The following is a 23,831-nucleotide window of genomic DNA, read 5'->3' on the forward strand; positions in this document are numbered from 1 at the left end:
TTTTGCCACAACTTTGGAAGTATGCTTGTGGTCATTGTCCATTTGGAAGACCCATTTCTGACCAAGCTTTAACTTCATGATTGATGTCTTGAGATGTTGCCTCAATATATCCTCATAATTTTCTTTCCCATGATGCCATCTATTTTGTGAAGTGCACCAGTCCCTCCTGCAGAAAAGCACCCCCACAACATGATGCCGCCACCACCGTGCTTCACGGTTGGGATGGTGTCCTTCGGCTTGCAAGCCTCCCCCTTTTTATTCCAAACATAACAATGGTCAGTTCTATTTTTGTTTCATCAGACCAGAAAACATTTCTCCAAAAAGTACGATCTTTGTCCCCATGTGCAGTTGCAAACTGTAGTCTGTCTTTTTTTATGGTGGTTTTGGAGCAGTGATTTCTTCCTTGCTGAGCGGCCTTTCAGGTTTTGTCGATATAGGACTCGTTTTACTGTGGATATACAGTGGGGCAAAAAAGTATTTAGTCAGCTACCAATTGTGCAAGTTCTCCCACTTAAAAAGATGAGAGAGGCCTGTAATTTTCATCATAGGTACACTTCAACTATGACAGACAAAATGAGAAGAAAAAAATCCAGAAAATCACATTGTAGGATTTTTGATGAATTTATTTGCAAATTATGGTGGAAAATAAGTATTTGGTCACCTACAAACAAGCAAGATTTCTGGCTCTCACAGACCTGTAACCTCTTCTTTAAGAGGCTCCTCTGTCCTCCACTCGTTACCTGTATTAATGGTACCTGTTTAAACTTGTTATCAGTATAAAAGACACCTGTCCACAACCTCAAACAGTCACACTCCAAACTCCACTATGGCCAAGACCAAAGACCTGTCAAAGGACACCAGAAACAAAATTGTAGACCAGCACCAGGCTTGGAAGACTGAATCTGCAATAGGTAAGCAGCTTGGTTTGAAGAAATCAACTGTGAGGGAACTCTAGTTAGTCATAGCTGTATGTTTTTCCCCTACTTAGTATTACATTAGAAAATCTAAATGCCAAAGAAGAGGACCACATAAGGTTATTCTTTGTGAGTCAGTTTATGAGCTACAGATATTTGTCATATAAATCTATTCATAAGGAGGATTTAAATGAGTCCAAATTGGGATGATATTGTGCACAGTCATTCCTGGAACTATACCACTATGTCCCCAATCCCCCTTTTAAGCATATATTTTTGCTCAAAGGTTGGACTGCCAAAAGCATTTTGGTCTGTTCTCACATACAGTATACTTACTGTACAGTATGGCTACAGACACTGTAAAAGGTCTCCTTGCCAAAACATGCCAACATGATCACTATTTAAAAATGAGACTTATTTTTTGTTTGGCATGAACATATCTTGTGGATTTTTCGTAGGTCAAAAATGATCAGGCAATTCATTGATAACAAATAAAAATAAATCCATGTTTTGCTGCAGTAGAAACATACATTGCACATCTTTTGATTAATCAAAATTAAATTCATAGGGCAAGAACAAGAATGAACTTCCACTTTCAAATTCAAGTGTTACAATTTAATTGTGTTGATTGATTCCCGCATGCCATATTTCCAGTTTTGTCTTACAAATGCAATGTAAGGACAGAACAAACTGATAAAAGTAACAATGTGCAGAACATAGGAAAGACTCAATAGATGGGATAGCTGACAACATCACGAAAACGATGTGCACGCTTCCATGGGGCAGAAGACAGCATGTTGTTGTCATTCTGGATGGCCAGATTGTTAGAAAGAACGACAAGAAACTGCCATGTGGGGCTTGTTTCAGCTCATCTCATCTTGTTATTGATAACATGTCTTGTTTTGAGGTGTTTTGACTGATGCTCAATGCTAATATAGCAAAAAGTTGCTAGCTAGCTCACCAACAACTGTAACAATGTATTTGAGAGACAACAAGTTATCATTGTGCAAATGTATTTATGTTTTCAAGAGACTAAATATAGTTTACATGTTGCCAACAATCCAAGCCAAACCTGTCTATTTTGCCCCATGGTTGCATGCGCGTCGGTTTTGTTGCTAAACAACCAACCCCTCTATTACTGTGCCACAATACAGTAAATGTGTACAGTATAATATGTTTAAGGTCAGGTTACCAACTGTATAAAAATGATGAATTTGTACAATGCCATTATTTGACATGGAAATCAAAGAAAACATTATGTACAAGAGTTGACAACAATGGGTAAATTAAACACCTTTTTGTCTAGCTGTGTACCTTCTTTTGCAATGCATCATGGTATTGTCCACTCACTGTCCTCCAGCAATGTGCTCTTTCAATATAGATTATTACTATTAAATATAGGCGACAGACCCAAACAGGACCTTCATCCTGCACATTCATGCGCCTTTCCAATGTATGAGTTCAGTTAGTTCGAGAAAGTCGGCCTATGGGCTATCCTGACCACATTGTATGTATTCAGTCCTGGTGCATCGAAGCCAGGGGACAGACCTCGCTTGTCAAACACATAAAAGTTAAAGAGCTGCCCGTCTTGGGCCTCAAGGGAGACAGACGCGGTGCTGACCCGCAAGACACAAGGGTACTCTTTCTCAAACACCACCCTAAACACCCTGTCCACCAGGTAGTTGAGCTTTATTGTCCGATATCTCTCTGGGATCAGGTCCTCAATCTGGGGACCAAACTGCTGCATGATCAGAACTCCGTCTGCCCCAGCTTTGATCTCATAGAAAGTGATGTTTCCGTAGGTGAAGAAGCCTATGTAAGGGTCTGGATTAGGGGGAGGGATGAGGATCTTCTTGGACTCCCGGAAAGCCCTCTCCATAGCGGGTATTATGTGGCTGTAAGCCTTGGCCAACACATCCTGCTTCTGAGGTCTGGTGCCAGCCATCAGCACTACCAGGCCCAGCTTAAGCCTGGGCACCAGTGAAAAGGTGGCTGAGTAGCCGTCTAGGTCTCCATCTTTACGCACCACCTCGTAGCCCAACTGCTCATTCACCTCCCATGGTGTGCCGGTGCGGTTGGCAAAGTAGTCCTTATCACAGCGGAACAGAGGGGTCAGCATGATTTTCAGGGTGTCAGGCTCCAGGAGCTTGCGATGGTAGGCCCCCAACAGCATCATAGCCAGCTTGGCAAGGTCAGCGGCAGTGGAGAACATCTGGCCTGAGGGGCGGTACCAACCCAGGTCATACAGAGGGGCTGGCTGGCCACTGGAGTAGACGCCCACAGCCATCTGGCTGTGGATCCCTGGGGTGATGTCGAAGCCTGTATCCTCCATCCCCAGCCGGTCCAGGATGTTATCATTGATCCAGCGCTGGTAGTCCATGCCCACCACCTTCTCAGCCATGACGTGGGCCAATAAGGAGAAGGCTAGGTTACTGTAGTGGCATCTGCAAAACACAGAGCAGCAGAGTGAGAAGTCATTCTGATAGGGCAGACTGCAGGGTTAATATAGCCCACAGGATTGATGGAATGAAACACTTGAGCCGTCTATTTACATCCAAATGAGTGTAGAAAATATGCTCCATTATATTACACAAGTAAATATTGACTGAATGTTAAATGGCACAAGGACATGCACAACATTTGAATTACTATATTGCTCTTCTGATATCGAACGATGGGAATGACTAAGGTCTTACTTGGTGCCAGGGTCTGCAACGAGGACATCGTCTTGCAGCAGATTCACTGCAGCCTGTGTTTTCCCCTTCCATAGCAGGTTAGTGGCTCTAAGTCTTCTGGGTAGACCTGCAGTTAACAAAACACAACATCTTTAGTGTTTACGTATCAAGAAAGAAAATACATTAATTTAGCTAGTGTGACAAATAAAGCTCACAACAATTTTAATTAATTTGAACTAAAATGAGGTCCTCAACTGTTATTCCAGCATGTCATCTGCAGTGTATGTCACTGATCATTTCATTTAATGTACAGCTCAGAAATCCATCAGTATCAAAGTCTAGTCTGAAACATCAAATACTCTCCTCAACAAATTATTGAGTTCAACCTTCATGCCTCAATGATCAAAGTGCAAACCTAATCAAATCAAATCTATGTTTCAGAGCAAGGAATTGTAGGGTGCCATATTGAAGTAACAGGCTTGGATTTTGTGGTGTAATATGCTAATAAAAAGACAAGACATACTATTCTGTGGGAGGTGTATGTTACTGGTACATTGGCCTCTATATTTGTGTAGATGTTACCATTACCATTACCACCCATCAATAAGTGGAACTCATCGTCCCTCAGCACTCACAGGATCTATTTCTGATGATAAGCAGATGCAGTGACAATCTGAACAGTTTCTGTAACTTCAGAGGTGTTTAGAAGGCAATCTGGAAACCTGCTTAGAGGTTTAAGAGCTCTGACTAGAGATTGCAGTATGGTGGCATTTAAATTAAATCAATGAATAAGATCATCAATATTACATTATAGTGGCCATTTTGGTCATAATAGCATGAAAGTTTTCAACACTGCAGCTGACCACATAAGGTACAAAACGGGTGTTCCCTCACTGTCGTGTAAAGGGTCGGCATGACCTGGTTTCCAATCCCAGGTGGGATGGAGGGGCGGGGGGGGGGGGGGGGGGGGGTGAGGTCCGTATCTCACCTGAGAGCTGGCTGGCCATCCTGCGCAGGGTGACAGAGGAGGAGCGGATCTGAACCTCTCCACTGTCCAGAAAGATCAGACCGTCTGTCACGTACTTGAGCTCAGAGTCCCGTGACTTGCCCAGAGGGTTTTTAATGGTGAAGTTCTCCACATATTTCTCAAGTGGGTCATCCAGAGAGGCAATCTTCCCATCCTCCCACAGCCTGTACAGCATCAGCGTTGGGAAGATCTTTGAAAGGCTGGCAATCCTGTCCAGGGCAGGAATCAAACAGGTGTTAATTACTTCTGTAATTCCCCTGATGCCTGCAAAAAGCTTTTAAAGAAATCATTACAACAAAAACTATGGCAAGCATGCACAAATAAGTACTATTCTTCTTATTGTAACATTCTTTCATTTGTACATGCACTCTCTAAAGCTTTCTACACTCAGGCTTTTGACCTCACAACGTTTTCTCTGCCTCATATCACAGACATTCTTGCAACAGCATAATTTTTAACTCCATTAACACACTGAGGGGTTTGGAGTTTAAAATGACATCATCATACCACAGTATATGTCTATTCAAGGGCCATGCTGACACCACTCAAGACAGGGCTGGAGAAAATCTGGAGCCAATGTTGATGAAGACATGATGAATAATAGCCCATACATAGTTCAAGACATAAAGTTGGTCAGTATTCAATCAAAGGCGCATGGCAGACAAGAGTATTGCAGTCGACTTTTAAAGGTAATTTACACTTAATCCACTTAATTTATCGTGAATGCAATCTCCACAAACATCAAGTAAATTGGATTTGAAACGGGCATTGTTGACGGTACAATGGGCTTGTCTACAACACTCCTTTGATTTCATCCCGGCCATACATTTTCAAGCCAATTTTGGGCTCCAATTTATTGCTGAGATGACAACATACCACAAATCTGAAGAAAAAAAATACAGCAGTGCTGCCAAGGCAGCAACTACTCTTCCTGGGCTCCAGCAAAATTAAGGCAGTTACAATACATTCACAACAGATTTCACAACATATTAAGTGTGTGCCCTGTGACGACCCTCCCACTCTGTCTGCCGAATTCTCTCTCTTTGCTCTTGTTGATGTCGGTGTCCCAGGATAAATACACCTCTTCCCCACTCATTGAGGAGACTCTCTCCATGCAGACACAGATTTTGGTTGTGGCTGTTTTTGGTTGTTTGCGGTTGTTTTTGCGTTGGTACATTTCAACAACCCTCATTATCACATTTATGCACGCAACCACTCACTTACTGACTACACACACCATTGTTAATTATATTTAGTTAACTTTAGTTAATAAATATATTTTGTTCTTCCTTATCTCCACGTTGTCTCACTTTTTGTTACACACTTTGAGCCGGTTCGTGACAGCCCTCAGTCCCCTACTCTACTATCACATATCTACAACACAGAATCCATGTGTACGTGTGTGTATAGTGCGTATGTTATCGTGTGTATGTATGCATGTGTTTGTGCCCATGTTTGTGTTGCTTCACAGTCCCCGCCCTTCCATGTATTCATGGCTCTATGTAGTACTGTGCGCCTCCCATAGTCTATTCTGGACTTGAGGACTGCGAAAAGACCTCTGGTGGCATGTCTTGTGGGGTATGCATGGATGTCCGAGCTGTGTGCCAGTAGTTCAATCAGACAGCTCGGTGCATTCAACATGTCAATATCTCTCAGAAATACAAGTAGTGATGAAGTCAATCTCGCCTCAACTTTGAGCCAGGAGAGATTGACATGCATATTATTAATGTTAGCTTTCCTTGTACATCCAAGGGCCAGCTGTAATGCCCTGTTCTGAGCCAATTGCAATTTTCCTAAGTCCCTCTTTGTGGCACCTGACCACACGACTGAACTGTAGTCCAGGTGCGACAAAACTAGGGCCTGTATGACCTTCCTTGTTGATAGTGCTGTTAAGAATGCAGAGCAGAGCTTTATTATGGACAGACTTCTCCCCATCCTAGCTACTGTTGTATCAATATGTTTTGACCATGAAGGTTTACAATCCAGGGTTATGCCAAGCAGTTTAGTCTCCTCAAATTGCTAAATTTTCACATTATTCATTACAAGATGTAGTTATGGTTTAGGGTTTAGTGAATGATTTGTCCCAAATACAATGCTTTTCGTTTTTAAATATTTCGGACTAACATTCCTTGCCCCCCATTCTGAAACTAATGGCAGCTCTTTGTTAAATGTTGCAGTTATTTCAGTCACTGTGGTAGCTGACGTGTATAGTGTTGAGTCATCTGCATACATACATAGACTAAACTCATTGGTATAACCCTGGATTGTAAATGGTCAAAACATATGGTTTTACTCAAAGCCAGTAAGGGGCCTAGAGAATTCCTTATTCTACCTGGATTTTGTTGGTGAGGCTTCCATTAAAGAACACCCCCTGTGTTCTGTTAGCCAGGTACCTCTTTATCCACAATATAGCAGGGTGTGTAAAGCCATAACACATACGTTTTCCGGCAAAAGACTATGATCAATAATGTCAAAAGTCACAATGAAGTCTAACAAAAAAGCCCCGACAATCTTTTTTTTAATCAATTTCACTTAGCCAATCATCAGTCATTTGTGTAAGTGCTGTGCTTCTTGAATGTCCTTCCCTATAAGCGTGCTGAAAGTCTGTCAATTGGTTTACTGTAAAATAACAATTTGAAAAGGCATGATTTGGATGGGCACACACTTGTCTACAGTATATAAGGTCGCACAGTTGACAGTGCATGTCGGAGCAAAAATCAAGCCCCGAGGTCGAAGGAAGTGTCCGTAGAGCACCGAGACAGGATTGTGCTGAGGCACAGATCTGGAGAAGGGTACCAAAACATTTGAAGGTCCCCAAGATCAGTCGCCTCCATCATTCATAAATGGAAGAAGTTTTGAACCACCAAGACCCTTCCTAAAGCTGGCCGCCCGGCCAAACTGAGCAATCAGGGGAGAAGGGCTTTGGTCAGGGAGTTGACCAACAAACCGATGGTCACTCTGACAGAGCTCCAGAGTTCCTCTATGGAGATAGGAGAACCTTCCAGAAGGACAACCATCTCAGCAGCACTCCACCAATCAGGCCTTTATGCTAAAGTGGCCAAACGGAAGCCACTCCTCAGTAAAAGGCTGTCACGCCCTGACCATAGAGAGCCTTTTTATTCTCTATTTTGGTTAGGTTGGGGTGTGACTAGGGTGGGTAATCTAGGTTGTTTTATTTCTATGTTGGCATGGTATGGTTCCCAATCAGAGGCAGCTGTTTATCGTTGTCTCTGATTGGGGATCATATTTAGGCAGCCATTTTCCCACTGTGTTTTGTGGGATCTTGTTTTGAGTTAGTGCATGTGGCACCTCTGATGTCCCAGTTCGTTGTTTGTTTCTATTTGTTTGGAAGTTTCGCGTAAATAAATATGTGGAACTTTAATCACGCTGCGCCTTGGTCCGTCTCTCCACACAACCGTGACAGAAGATCCCACCACAACAGGACCAAGCAGCGTGCCCAGGAGGAGAAGGTATCCTGGCCTTGGGAGGAGATCAAGGAGGAGAAGATATCCTGGACTTGGGAGGAAATTATGACAGGAGACAAAAGCCTTCCTTGGAGGCAGATGGAAGGAGAGAAGGCACAAAAGAAAGTAAGCACAAAAGACAGCCCAGATTGTTTTGGGGGGGGGGGGAACACGAGGTGGTCGGCGGAGCCGAGGAGTGAACCAGAGCCAGTCTGGGAGAAGAGGGAGAAATTGTAGGAGAGTGAACAGAGAGAGTCAGAGACCTTCAGTGAGTTGGAGAAATTGGAGGAGAGAGAAATGGGAGAGTTGTTGTGTTGGTATCTGAGGCACGACATTTGCCCTAAGGAGCGTGTTATCAGTCTGATGCCACCTGAGTCAGCTCCCCGTACTCGTCCTGAGGAGCGTGCTATCAGTCTGGAAAAATCTGTGCCGGCTCCACGCACCAGGTCTCCAATCCTGTGCCAGCTGTCCGCACTCGCCTTGAGGAGTGTGTTATCTGTCCGGTACCATGTGTGCCGGCTCCACGCACCAGGTCTCCAGTACGCCTCCACAGCCCAGTACGTCCTGTGCCTCCTCCTTTCACTTGCCCTGAAGTGTGTGTCACCAGTCCGGTGCCACCTGTGCCGGCTCCATGCACCAGGCCTCCAGTGCGCCTCTCCAGTCCCTCTCCATGGCAGGAGCCTTCCTCTGCGCCGATGTCCAGGCACGGCGTCCAGTCCCGCTCCAAGGCCGGAGCCTTCCTCTGCGCCGGTGCCCAGTCCAGGCACGGCGTCCAGTCCCGCTCCATGGCAGGAGCCTTCCTCTGCGCTGGTGCCCAGTCCAGGCACGGCGTCCAATCCCGCTCCATGGCAAGAGCCTTCCTCTGCGCCGATGTCCAGGTCAGGCACGGCGTCCAGTCCCGCTTCAAGGCCGGAGCCTTCCCCTGCGCCGATGTCCAGTCCAGGCATGGAGTCCAGTCCCACTCCATGGCAGGAGCCTTCCTCTGCGCCGATGTCCAGGCACGGCGTCCAGTCCAGCTCCATGGCCGAAGCCTTCTTCGGTGCCAATGTCCAGTCCAGGTACGGCATCCAGTCCCGCTCCAAGGCCGGAGCCTTCCTCTGCGCTGGTGCCCAGTCCAGTCCGAGGCATGGCGTTCTACCTGGCTCCGTGGCCGGACCCGTGGTCTGGGCAGGGGCAAAGTTCCGCACCAGAGCCGCCACCGATGCTGGATCCACGGGATGAGTGGGTTCTTCGTGCCGCACCAGAGCCGCCACCGGCGCTAGATGCCCACCCGGACCCTCCCCTATAGAGTCAGGTTTTGCGGCCAGAGTCAACTCTACTGTCATGCCCTGACCATAGAGAGCCTTTTTATTCTCTATTTTGGTTAGGTCGGGGTGTGACTAGGGTGGGTAATCTAGGTTGTTGTATTTCTATGTTGGCCTGGTATGGTTCCCAATCAGAGGAAGCTTATCGTTGTCTCTGATTGGGGATCATATTTAGGCAGCCAATCCCCAACTGTGTTTTGTGGGATCTTGTTTTGAGTTAGTGCTTGTGGCACCTCTGATGTCACGGTTCATTGTTTGTTTCTTTTTGGTCCGTCTCTCCACACAACCGTGACAAAGGCACATGACAGCCCGCTTGGAGTTTGCTAAAAGTTACCTAAAGGACTCTCAGACCATGAGAAACAATATTATCTCGTCTGACGAAACCAAGATTGAACTCTTAGGCCTGAATGCCAAGTGTCACGTCTGTAGGAAACCTTGCACCATCCCTACAGTGAAGCATGGTTGTGACAGCATCAAGCTATGGGGATGTTTTCAGTGGTAGGGACTGGGAGACTAGTCATGATCGAGGGAAAGATGAACGGAGCAAAGTACAGAGAGATACATCATGAAAACTTGCTCCAGCTCGCTCAAGATATCAGACTGGGGTGAAGGTTCACCTTCCAACAGGACAGCAACCCTAAGCACACAGCCAAGACAATGCCGGAGTGTCTTCGGGACAAGTCTCTGAATGTCCTTGAGTGACCCAGCCAGAGCCTGGACTTGAACCAGATCAAACCTCTCCGGAGAGACCTGAAAATAGCTGTACAGCAATGCTCCCCATTCAACCTGACAGAGCTCGAGAGGATCTGCAGAGAGGAATGGGAGAAACTCCCTAAATACAGGTGTCAAAATTAAAGGTAGACTCACCGAGATGACATTGTAGCAGCGTGAAGTGCACCCGTTCATATGCACAGATACTCTGTGTGACTGTGTGAGAGCCAAGTCTTGCATGCCGCTCATTTAAATATCTCCGGTGCTGTTCGTTGCAGTCATCTCACTGAGTCTATCTTTAAGTAAAGCCCTAAAGCAAAGTCACATGACTTTAACAGCTCTCATTTCATTCGGTAATGATCACTCTAACTGGAAGCTGTGCATCAGTGCATCAATATAGATTCCTGTTGGTCAGTGTTGACAACTTTACTCTGAAGCCAGAATACCTATTACAGCTTTTTGGTACATGACGGTGCATTGTAGTGGCTAACTGTGTCAGAGGCTAATTGCTGTGTGACATCAATGCTTCTATCAAGAGCAGCAAGAAAGCTGTGACTGAAAGGACGTGCACATGCTCATAGCACGTAATACGTCATACAATGTAATAGTGCTATGATTGCAAGCTAATGCAATCGGACAACGGAATTACACGCATGTCCCCGAATTAAGAAATGAATAAGAAAGGGCTAAGGGTGCTTATAACTAATGACCATGAAACCAAAATGAACAGACCTGTCTTGGTCATCCCTCTGGAGGGCCCAAAGAGCCCTGAGATCTCTGCTGCTCCTTACCTATAGATGGTGTATTCATTGGGTGGAGCTGAGAGTGGGTCACTTCCATTCCTCTTGCCAAAGTTACCAGTCCACAGAACGGTGTCATTGAAAATCACAATGGCCGACAAAGAGGGAAGACTGGCAGGGTTGACACTCTGGCGCAGCAGTGTGTCCACCTGAGTGAGAACATAACACTTATGAGCATTTATATTGACTACTACAGCTGTAAACACTACAAAACAGAAATTCTTACTGAGAAACAAATTGATTCACAGACTCTCCCTCAAGGTTGAACTGTAGTTTCAGTAAACAAGACGTTCAAAAGTTACCCTGGGTCTTGAAGCTTTTTAAGGCACCATGTGGACAGAAATCGACTGCTTCCTATTGATTTGTTGTGATGGAGGTGCATTTACTGCCAAGGCTTGGCAGATGCTGAATGAACTGGCATTATTCTTAACTGTCACAGGTAATAGGCAGATGGAATGACTTCATACAATGGACACAGTCAGACTGACAATCTACCTTATAGATTATGTCTCTCTGTTTTTATGAGGTGCAAAGCAGTAATGTCTTAATGTATGCAGGGATGTTCAGTTAGTATAAAAGATACAAGGAGTTCCAATGTGGTTTTGTCATTCTGAGGACATTGTTAATAGGATTCCAATGGGAATTTCAAGACTCATCAATAATAGACCGCTGCTTATATGGGTATGTGCTGTGACTTGTAGGACTGCTCTCCTCTCCTCTCTGTTTTGTAGAATGCCCTTCACTGTCTGAGTTATATTAATGCAGGAACGGGTCACGTCCAACTCAGAGGCTTCTTTATCAAACATACTTTCTTTATCAAACATATTTCTCTGCATGGTAATACAACCCCTCTGGGGGAGTGTGTCTAGGAAATTGTTATCACTAACACATGTTCCCTGTTCTTAGTCGGACATGAACAGAATGTGCATAGTCTGAATGGCCCAAGGGAGCTCTTACCTTTTCTAGTGCCTCTTTCAGGGTAGGGATAGGGTGTTCCAGGGGGAGAGGCTCAGGGAAGCGTGGGCACATCCGTTCTGATTTGGCATTGCCTCCCATGCCTTCATCTGGCAGAGAGACAGAGAGAGATATAGGAAGAAGGGGAAAGAAGTTGGGCGTTTATTGAAATTCACACTTGATGTTGGTGGAGTAATATGTATGACATGACATGGAGACGAACACAATGTGCCATAATGGACTTGCACAGGACTTCATTAATCACCTGAGTTCCCATGTCTGTAGGTTACCACAAAGGATCCAATTTCCACACAAACACAGTCATAAAGGTGATTAATTTCGACCGCACTGTGAATTTCGAATGAGCAGTTAACGGAGACTTTCGTTTACACAGGATTAGACCTCGCCTTTATAGCTCCAATAGTTACTATAGTCAACAGGCCCATAGGCCTACAGTATGTTAATGAATTCAGATTCAGTACTAGATCATACAGCCATGGTGTGCTACTGAAGGAGTAAAAGTGTAAGAAGCAGCACTTCAGTAAAGAATGCAACTAAAGCCTAGGAGTAAAGATGAATTTGGAAAATAAAACCATTGACTACACTTTATATTTCTCTAGAAGTTCTCTATAATATTACTTTCTCAGATAGCTGCCACAGAAACTTTTAGCAAAGAAGAAATTAAGGGGAAAGTACAGTAGCATCTCACTGTCATCAAAAATAGGCGGACAATCTAAAAACACCTTTAGCATGACAGTAGGTTGCTTCACTGTGAGCACTGTAGGGGGAAATTATTTGATTAATTATTTCCTGTGTTTGATTTTGTTATCTACTGTAACGTTGATTATGAATGATATGCATTACAAATTATTATACGAGCGGAGAGATGCTGACATAGACATTCCATTGTTTGGAGAAACCGGAGTTAACCACATATTTTAAATATCATGTTAAAACCCCATGCTAACATAGTGTTAATGACATGTTTGGTCAGGTAATTTTTTCATGGTAGTCTGCAATTATCTGTTGTAACTGACTACTGATGATCATTTTACTTCTAAAACAGACCTTTGGCCTGTTTAAGTGCTGATGTTACAGTTGAAGTATGACGTTTACATACACCTTAGCCAAATACATTTAAACTCAGTATTTCACAATCCCTGACATTTGATCCTAGTAAAAATTCCCTGTCTTAGGTCAGTTAGGATCACCACTTTATTTTAAGTGTCAGAATGTCAGAATGATAGTAGAGAGAATTAGTTATTTCAGCTTTCCTTTCTTTCATCGCATTCCCAGTTGGTCAGAAGTTTTCAAACACTCAATTAGTATTTTGTGGCATTGCCTTTAAATTGTTTAACTTGGGTCAAATGTTTTGGGTATCCTTCCACAAGCTTCCCACTATAAGTTGGGTGAATTTTGGCCCATTCCTCCTGACAGAGCTGGTGTAACTGAGTCAGGTTTGTAGGCCTCCTTGCTCACACACACTTTTTCAGTTCTGCCCACACATTTTCTATAGGATTGAGGTCAGGGCTTTGTGCTAGCCAATCCAATACCTTGACTTTGTTGTCCCTAAGCCATTTTGCTACAACTTTGGAAGTATGCTTGGGGTCATTGTCCATTTGGAAGACCCATTTGTGACCAAGCTGTAACTTGACTGATGACTGATGTCTTTTTTCCCTCATGATGCCATCTATTTTGTGAAGTGCACCAGTCCCTCTTGTAGCAAAGCACCCCCACAACATGATGCCGCCACCCCCGTGCTTCGAGGATGGGATGATGTTCTTCGGCTTGCAAGCCTCCCCCTTTTTCATCAGATGGTCATTATGGGCAAACAATTATATTTTTGTTTCATCAGACCAGAGAACATTTCTCCAAAAAGTATGATATTTTTCCCCATGTGCAGTTGCAAACCGTGATCTGGCTTTTTTATGGCAGTTTTGGAGCAGTGGCTTCTTCCTTGCTGAGCGGCCTTTCAGGTCATGTTGATATAGGACTCGTTTTACTGTGGATATAGATACTTTTGTACCTGTTTCCTCTAGAATCTTCACAAGGTCCTTTGCTGTTGTTCTGGGATTGATTTGCACTTTTCGCACCAAAGTACGTTCATCTCTAGGAGACAGAACGCGTCTCCCTCCTGAGCGGTATGACGACTGCATGGTCCCATGGTGTTTATACTTGTCTAGTATTGTTTGTACAGATGAACGTGGTATCTTCAAGCGTTTGTAAATTGCTCTCAAAGATGAACCAGATTTGTGGAGGTCTACAATTTCTTTCCTGAGGTCTTGGCTGATTTCTTTTCATTTTCCCATGATGTCATGCAAAGAGGCACTGTTGGCACTGAGTTTGAAGGTAGGCCTTGAAATACATTCACAGGTACACCTGCAATTGACTCAAATGATGTCAATTAGCCTATCAGAAGCTTCTAAAGCCATGATATCATTTTATGGAATTTTCCAAGCTGTTTAAAGGCACAGTCAACTTAGTGTATGTAAACTTCTGACCCATTGGAATTGGGATACAGTGAATTATAAGTGAAATAATCTGTCTGTAAACAATTGTTGGAAAAATTGCACAAAGTAATGTCCTAACCGACTTGCCAAAACTATAGTTTGTTAACAAGACATTTGTGCTGTGGTTGAAAAATGAGTTTTAATGACCCCAACCTAAGTGTATGTAAAATTCCAACTTCAACTGTATACTTTCTTGTAAACTCTGCAGACAGTGGCTAAGCCTGCTGTCTGAGTTGGAGTCTTTAAGAAGATTTAGTGACCTTGTTCACAGAACAGTTGTCTGCTGATAGTGGAGACCAGTTAGACATTTTCTTTGCTCTAATGCTGGATATTGTCTCTCTGTTGCAACTTGTATTAAATCAGAATGATTTTGATTGACTTCATCCACAACTGCTCTTCTCTTTTATTCACCTGAAAATCCATATTTCAAGCACTGTCTGTCTAATCCATTGACCACCCACAGAAAACAGCTAATAGGATTTCACAATCACACCTCAGACAACTGTAATGACTTGCTTGGAAGCACTTCAATGTATCCTCATGTGGCTTCCAGGCAAATAATCCATTCTGAAGGAGAACTGCCATGTGTTGGAACTTTTCTCTATTTCCCTAAAACAAATGGACTTTCTAACTCATTCCTAGACGTTTCTTTGTGTGCAAAATCTCAGATTGTATGTGTCAACGTTAATGCAGAGGAAGCAGGAGCTACATACTGTAATCTCGGTTAACCCAGAACTAAAGTGTCAGGAAATTGGTCAGCTGCTCAATTAAGTTCTGGATCCATGCGTGTTAATAGAAGAGATGATGAGATGCTAGAAAGATGAGCGGAACCGTAACACGGAGCTCCACCCTCTTTCTTTGCAAGTTATGGGTGAAATGTCCCCTCCCTTTCCGAAATTTGAACGATGCTAATGCCTGCAAAATGTCTAAATAACCAGTGACAAAAAAACAAAACACCGGAATTTCTGCTGCTTTCATCCTACACATCCCATTCCTTCCTGACAGATTCTATGGTACCAGTTATGTTTCTGTAGATCTGTCCAAGAGAGATTACATGTAAAGATACTGTAATCACTAATATTCTCATAAACTTTGAGAAATCTTTACCCATTTACCTCAGACACAATGTAACAAAACCCCAAGAGATTGACAGGCTGAAATGTTTAGAGTGAATTGATGCTGTTTACTACATAATATGTTGAATTGCTTGCTCCTGACATGATTTTCAGTTTGGCACTAATGTTTTCACGGACAAGGTTGAATGCAGGGAGTGAGCCTTACCTGGCAGTAACTTTGGCAGCTGGTACTGCCAGAGGAAACATCCTGTCATGACCAGGGAGAGCAACAGGAAGAACACCATGCCCAACTGAGTCCATTTCACCTTCATCTTCTTGGTCTTGGTGAGCCCCTCAATAGCAGCAGCAGGGGCAGGCTGAAACATGCACGCCCACGCACACATACACGTGCGCGGGCGTGCGCACACACACACACACACGGTTAGGAATGGGCTTTCAGAATGCGAAGAGATCAACAGGAACGAGGGGTTTCACCATGTGGCATATGTCAATTTAGAACATTAGTGAGCTAACTTGCGGAATTATAGTACGTACAGTACTTAGATAATAAACACAATCAAGACTACTTACCACTTGACAAGGATGCATTAAGGGCAGGCAGAAGATAATAAAAAACTCTCTCTCTCTCACTGACTAAGCATCTGAACAATCCACTTAGCGCCATGGACCACCAACTCTAAAATTCCAATAGTGGTTGATGTTCTTCCCTGTAGGTTTCACTGTACAGGGTTATGGCACAGACATGGCTTCCCATTCTTACATTTCCTCACTGGCCGTGCCATAATCCTGGCCATCAGCACTCCTCTGACAATTAAATTTCCTCTCTGACAACCACGGGCCTCTGACATCATAATCCCCAGATTTACTCCACTAAAGCCCATCTGAGCGGGAGGGGAAATCTTAATCTCTAATCCCCCACGAATCAATTCACTTCAGTCCAGTTTCTGCCACTGCTGGGACCTACCGAGTAGTCCCGGCTGAAAAACATAGCGTCTACTCAACCCTTACAGGAGGAGGGTATGTTTGCCTCATGAGGCACATTAGCGGGGAACATGAGTTGACAAGGGAAATCACATGGGCACACAGAGTTAGAGCGCTCCATCGGACTAATATGTTAAGAGAAGGACACTGACTGAGACATCTTAGGAAGGAATACAACTTCACTCTCTCTCTATTCCATAGCTAACAGTCACACAACATACACACTGTACACATAGGCTGCATCCTGTAAAGTACAACTATGCATTGTGTATGGGTGTATGTTCCTTGGCTATGATTCATTCATTGATTCATTGATCTATTTGTGTGACTCAGGCCTAAGGTCATTGTATCAGGTGTCAGTGGATAGATCGTGGGCCTGAGTCTGCTCGGGGCAGACTAGGTGTTCCTAGGGTTACGGTCCTGCTTGGCTACAGGGAGAGGTAACCACCAATATATATAAACTAAATACAGGCACCAAGCTCTAGTAATGACTGTTTGCATTAGATTTAGCTCAATAATCAATAAATTAATGAATGTTGTTGTAATCAATTAGAAATGGTTGTATTTTTTTATATTTCTTTATTATTTTAACGGTTTTTTGAATGTTTAAACAGGGATTGGCTGTTTTCATTAAATAGATAATTGTGTTTTGATTAAACGGGGAATGGGCTTTCCAAACAGAGTAGCTAAGCAGAAATCAAGGATTTCAAGCACTTCTCAAGGTTCAGAAAAAAGTAGAACTTATATAATGCCCAACATCAAAAACCTGTCTTACTCAGCAATTACCATCTCTCATAGATTGGACATAAGTTTCATAACATTTTCAGTGAATCATTCAATCTTTCTAAATTCAGCTAGAATGATGGCTGTTTTGTTAGCTGTGGAAGGCTGTGAATTATTGTAGGCCCAGTAATGTATTCTGATATACATAGGACTAATGATGCTACAGAAAGAGATAATGTGTGAAAGTAATCTGGAGTTGATCCTGATTGCATAACCAGTTGATGGCTGTGGAACACGCAGCTGTCCCATTTGAACGGAGTCAGGAGATGTGGCGAGTAAGCGGCACAGAGTCAGATAAGCTCCAGCGCAGACACACAAATGACCTGCAGTCTCCCACTAAGGAAGTGTGTGTAGTGTTGTATATAAGCCTTTACCTGCTGTGGCTGAACTCCATCCAAAGATGTCTCTCTCAGCACTTTGCTGCCTGTCTTCCCCATTACTCATGAGCACATTCTGAAACATGAAAAGATGTCTACATCAAGCAGGACTTTTTTTTGCAGTTTTAGCAGTGAGCAATACTGAAAAGACATTACTATAGCTTTAATACCTGTATGATAGAAGTATATTAATAAGATAATTTGTATAAATAATTGTATACAGCCAATAAAAAACACTTGCAGGTAGTCAATGTCAAACTGAGCTGATTAAATATCAAACAAATAGATCAACACATCAAATAAGATAGTAAGGCAGGCCTTATCTAAGTGAACTATGAAGCCATCTTGTCTAGACTTCCTCTTTTTCTGAAAGTGTGAAGAGTGCAGGTGTGCAGTCTGGCACAAGAAGATTACAATTAAAGCTGACTAAGTCACTCCTGTCATTACACCAAGCTGTCAAGCATACAGAAAGAACCAAACTGGTTTCTCAGCATAGAACAGCTCCCAGGTGCTGCCATAGATAAACACCCCTGTTGTTACTAATGCAATTCACAGGTTTCCTGATGACGCCATGGGCCGACCACTCCTTCATTCTATTTCCTCTTATGGCCTTGGATTGCCTTCTTAATGAAGCTATTGAGACCATTGAGGTAAAGCTGGTAAATTGCATGCTTGAGTGTGTTGGGATAGGTTCCTTGTTCCTTGTCAATCATCTGCTTTTTGGTGAAATCAGTAATCAGACAATATCTTTAAGTAAATCAATCATTAATTTATTAATGCAATTGCAGACATATCACGCATGTTTACGAGTAAGTTCTACAAAATAGGAAAGGGTCCAAGTTGCTTTAACATGCTTGCAGTCAACCCCTAGTGATGTAACTGCCTTCGTCAACACCTTCTACTCATGAGACCAAGCCCATGCATATACAGTTATACAAACCTGCAGGAGATACAATAGTTCCAGTGTTTTCTAAGGGCTCAGCAGTAATTTTCCACTCCCCAAGTTGCTTTATAGTGGTATGACTTGTCTCTTATCTCTTTCACTCCCCTGCAGGGTTGTGTCTATGCATCTCTTTTAGCCTTGACAGACACCTTGTTTTGACTGCAATAACTCACACATCTCTCAGACCGTTTCTAAGAAGCAGAGACTAGAAAATAACTGTGGAACAATATTAAACCTTATAATGCATGTATATATTGCTAATCTGCAGTTCAGGACCCTATAAATGTAGTGGGGGAGAGGTCTTATTGCCCTTCCCCTTCTATTAATAAAACATAAGCATAATCAATTATTATAATACATCAATCATTTAGTGCAGCCCCCTGAACCCCATCAAGTGCTATCCAGCAGCACTATTCTTTTCAAAATAATATTTTAAAGTGGAACTCAGGGCTCACAAGAGTTCAACAACTTTATGACTTTGAGGTACAAGACAAATGACATTATATAGCTTCATGTATTTGGTGATTGTGTGATATTGTCATTGTGTGTGAGACAAAACTATGTTTTTCCAATGCTGGATACGGACAGTTTGAGATTCTTAATTAATTGCGAAACACGCTTTTGTACTTTAATATTTGTTCAATCCTATAAATGATGTTGACCTGTTAAAGATGCATGGTCTTCAAATGTTACAAAAGGTTCCTTGCTGTTTGCCTGAGCTGGGGTGATTCATATTGGAATAGATTAGGTTACATGCGCAAACAAAGGGCTTTTGGTACATCTTGTGCTTGCCAATAAAACACACAGCCTACTGCACTAAACAGTTGAAATCTTTTACATATTGACTTGTCTCCAATTCCTGTTGATCCTGTTGATCCAAATCCTGTTGATGGCCAATATTGGTTTACTTATACTGTCCAGGCATTGCTAGAAATGTTTTCCCCTATAATTTGTCCAATAATTTATCACTTAGATGTTCTACTTCAGCCACTCAGATCATATCCAAAGGAATAATTTCTTGCAGATCTGGTTTAGTTATACATTAGTTGCATAATGTTTATGCAATTGTCATGCAGGCAAGTTTGGCAGCAGCCAGGTTACAGTATATGATGTCATATTGATATAACATCAACAACATCATGCTTTCAACAATTAAAACATTTGTTTCAAGAATAAATTCAGATTTAAAAGTAGCATTCAGATACTGTTGTTTATTTGACTGACGTCATTCACAGATCATGCTTTGCATTCAAAGTCAATCAAACTGAGTAAAGCACTGCTCACTGAGAGGCTTAGACCTTTCCTACAAGAAAATATGATGAACTGGACATCTCACGTAATCTTATTCATGCTCTTGAAAAGATGAACCCATTAAGGAGCGCATGCAGAAGCCATGTGAAAGGATGTTTACAAATGAATGCTATTCATTTTCTCTTCTGCTGCCAAGTGTTTTGATCTACCCACTAATAATAACTATGAATTCATACTTTAGTGACGTCGGTGATGTCTTATTAACCATCCATAGCTGAGTCACTGACTAGCAAGCGTAACATTTCAGATTTGTGATGGCAAAAGGAGGCTGTATAGTGTGTTCTACTTCTGTAAACACTTTTGATAATTACTAATCTACTCACATACTTCCTTTAATATTTTTTTATTGGTTTGGGATTTGCATTTTCTCCTGTAAAAATATATCTGACAATACATATAAAATTGCTTGAAATGTTGTACACCTGTCAATATGCTAATTTGGCAAACATGAGTACAACAGAATCCAAAATGTACATTGTTTTATTCAGACTGGCTTTCTGATGTACTTTAATTCAAATGTTTATCTAAATGTATTCACATATGTGTGCACTTGCATAGAATGCAATGTAAATGCTCAAGACAGTATAATGATCATCTCTAAAAATTGTTAAGCAATAGTTTACTGTGAATTATGATGCTCTATTGAATTATTAACTACTAAGAACAACTGCACTGACTTAAATGCTCGGTACAGTGTTAATTTTTTCAGTATTTGTTTAAGATTTAAAATAATGTTCCAGTTTTAGAGGGCTACTATATCTACATCATATATAGTACCAGTCAAACATTTGGACACACCTACTCATTCAAGTTTTTATTTTCTACATTGTAAAGTAACAGTGAAGACATCAAAACTATAAAATAACACATATGACATCATGTAGTAACCAAAAAAGTGATACGTGATATACACTGCTCAAAAACATAAAGGGAACACTAAAATAACACATCCTAGATCTGAATGAATGAAATATTCTTATTTAATACTTTTTTCTTTACATAGTTGAATGTGCTGACAACAAAATCACACAGCAATTATCAATGGAAATCAAATGTATCAACCCATGGAGGTCTGGATTTGGAGTCACACTCAAAATTACAGTGGAAAACCACACTACAGGCTTATCCAACTTTGATGTAATGTCCTTAAAACAAGTCAAAATGAGGCTCAGTAGTGTGTGGCCTCCACGTGCCTGTATGATCTCCTTAGAACGCCTGGGCATGCTCCTGATGAGGTGGCGGATGGTCTCCTGAGGGATCTCCTCCCAGACCTGGACTAAAGCATCTGCCAACTCCTGGACAGTCTGTGGTGCAACGTGGCATTGGTGGATGGAGTAAGACATGATGTCCCAGATGTGCTCAATTGGATTCAGGTCTGGGGAAGTCCATAGCATCAATGCCTTCCTCTTGCAGGAACTGCTGACACACTCTAGCCACATGAGGTCTAGCATTGTCTTGCATTAGGAGGAACCCAGGGCCAACCGCACCAGCATATGGTCTCACAAGGGGTCTGAGGATCTCATCTCGGTACCTAATGGCAGTCAGGCTACCTCTGGCAAGCACATGGAGGCAAAGAAATTCCACCCCACACCTTGACTGACCCACCGCCAAACCGGTCATGCTGGAGGATGTTGCAGGCAGCAGAACATTCTCCACGGCGTCTCCAGACTGCCACGTCTGTCACATGTGCTCAGTGTGAACCTGCTTTCATCTGTGAAGAGCACAGGGCGCCAGTGGCGAATTTGCCAATCTTGGTGTTCTCTTGCAAATGCCAAATGTCCTGCACGGTGTTGGGCTGTAAGCACAACCCCCACCTGTGGACGTCGGGCCCTCATACCACCCTCATGGAGTCTGTTTCTGACCGTTTGAGCAGACACATGCACATTTGTGGCCTGCTGGATGTCATTTTGCAGGGCTCCCCCTGCTCCTCCTTGCACAAAGGCGGAGGTAGCGGTCCTGCTGCTGGGTTGTTGCCCTCCTACGGCCTCCTCCACGTCTCCTGATGTACTGGCCTGTCTCCTGGTAGCCCCTCCATGCTCTGGACACTACGCTGACAGACACAGCAAACCTTCTTGCCACAGTTCGCATCGATGTGCCATCCTGGATGAGCTGCACTACCTGAGCCACTTGTGTGGGTTGTAGACTCCGTCTCATGCTACCACTAGAGTGAAAGCACCGCCAGCATTCAAAAGTGACCAAAACATCAGCCAGGAAGCATAGGAACTGAGAAGTGGTCTTTGGTCACCACCTGCAGAACCACTCCTTTATTGGGGGTGTCTTGCTAATTGCCTATAATTTCCAATTGTTGTCTATTCCATTTGCACAACAGCATGTGAAATTTATTGTCAATCAGTGTTGCTTCCTAAGTGGACAGTTTGATTTCACAGAAGTGTGATTGAGTTGGAGTTACATTGTGTTGTTTAAGTGTTCCCTTTATTTTTTTGAGCAGTGTACATTATTATATATAGTACCAGTCAAAAGTTTGGACACAGCTACTCATTCAAGGGTTTTACTATTTTTTGCATTGTGGACATCAAAACGATGAAATAACACACATGGAATCTTGTAGTAACCCAAAAAGTTTTAAACAACATTTATTTTATATTTGAGATTATTCAAAGTAGCCACCCTTTGCCTTGATGACAGCTTTGCGCACTCTTGGCATTCTCTCAACCAACTTTATAAGGTAGTCACCTGGAATGCATTTCAATTAACAGGTGTGACCTGTTAATTTGTTGAATTTCTTTCCTTCTTAATGTGTTTGAACCAATCAGTAGTGTTGTGACAAGGTAGGGGGGTATACAGAAGATTGCCATATTTGGTTAAAGACCAAGTCCATATTATGTCAAGAACAGCTCAAATAAGCAAAGAGAAACGACAGTCCATCATTACTTTAAGACATGAAGGTCAGTCAATCCGGAAAATGTCAAGAACTTTCTTCAAAGTTGAAGAAAGTCTTGAAAGTTTCTTCAAGTGCAGCCGCAAAAACCATCAAGTGCTATGATGAAACTGGCTCTCATGAGGACCACCACGGGAAAGGAAAGACCCAGAGTTACCTCTGCTGCAGATACGTTCATTTGAATTAACTGCACCTGAGATTGCAGCCCAAATAAATGCTTCACATAGTTTAAGTAACAAACACATCTCAACATCAACTGTTCAGAGGAGACTGCGTGAGTCAGGCCTTCATGGTCGAATTGCTGCAAAGAAACCACAACTAAAGGACAAAAATAATAATAAGAGACTTGCTTGGGCCAAGAAACACAAGCAATGGACATTAGACCGGTGGAAATCTGTCCTTTGGTCTGATGAGTCCAATTTGAGATTTTTCGTTCCAACTGCCGTGTCTTTGTGAGACGCAGAGTAGGTGAACGTATGATATTCTCGTGTGGTTCCCACCGTTAAACATGGAGGAGGAGCTTTGCTGCTGACACTGTCTGTGATTTATTTAGAATTCAAGGCACACTTAACCAGCATTGCTACCACAGCATTCTGCAGCGATACACCATCCCATCTGGTTTGTGCTTAGTTGGACTAGCATCTGTTTTTCAACAGGACAATGATCCAAAACACACCTGGCTGTGGAAGGGCTATTTGACCAAGGAGAGTACTGCATCAGATGACCTGGCCTCCACAATCACCTGACCTCAACCCAATTGAGATTGTTTGGGATGAGTTGAATGAAGGAAAAGCAGCCCAAAAGTTCTCAGCATATGTGGGAAATCCTTCAAGAATGTTGGAAAAGCATTCCTCATGAAGCTGGGTGAGAGAATGTCAGGAGTATGCAAAGCTGTCATCAAGGCAAAGGGTGGCTACTTTTAGGAATCTCAAATCTAAAATATATTTAGATTTGTTTAAAACGTTTTTTTGGTTACTACATGACTCCATGTGTTATTTCATGTCTGCAATGTAGATAATAGTAAAACTAGAGAAAAACCCTTGAATGAGTAGGTATGTCCCAACTTATGACTGGTACTGGATATAATCATGTATATCATGTA

General features: G+C 42.7%; 1 protein-coding gene across 1 annotated transcript; it reads right to left on the reverse strand.

Moving 5' to 3' along the window:
• Window positions 1-882: 882 nt before the first annotated feature.
• LOC110527124 (putative beta-lactamase-like 1) lies at window positions 883-15,752 on the reverse strand. The gene is made up of 6 exons (XM_036984488.1): window positions 15,641-15,752; window positions 11,853-11,959; window positions 10,887-11,044; window positions 4,578-4,825; window positions 3,611-3,716; window positions 883-3,358 (listed from the first exon to the last, which is right to left on the reverse strand). The coding sequence occupies exons 1-6, from the start codon at window positions 15,744-15,746 to the stop codon at window positions 2,380-2,382; spliced, it is 1,704 nt and encodes a 567-aa protein (XP_036840383.1). The 5' UTR covers window positions 15,747-15,752; the 3' UTR covers window positions 883-2,379.
• Window positions 15,753-23,831: the final 8,079 nt, after the last annotated feature.

Source organism: Oncorhynchus mykiss, chromosome 7 (genome assembly GCF_013265735.2).
Source record: "Oncorhynchus mykiss isolate Arlee chromosome 7, USDA_OmykA_1.1, whole genome shotgun sequence".
Taxonomy (NCBI): domain Eukaryota; kingdom Metazoa; phylum Chordata; class Actinopteri; order Salmoniformes; family Salmonidae; genus Oncorhynchus; species Oncorhynchus mykiss.

Excerpts from the sequence above, each read along its gene's own strand:
- LOC110527124 (XM_036984488.1), bottom strand. The coding sequence starts at position 15,746 with ATGAAGGTGAAATGGACTCAGTTGGGCATGGTGTTCTTCCTGTTGCTC. Across the intron at positions 11,045-11,852 it reads TGAAAGAGGCACTAGAAAAG|GTGGACACACTGCTGCGCCA; the intron begins GTAAGAGCTCCC and ends GTTCTCACTCAG. Across the intron at positions 3,359-3,610 it reads GTTGCAGACCCTGGCACCAA|ATGCCACTACAGTAACCTAG; the intron begins GTAAGACCTTAG and ends TGTGTTTTGCAG.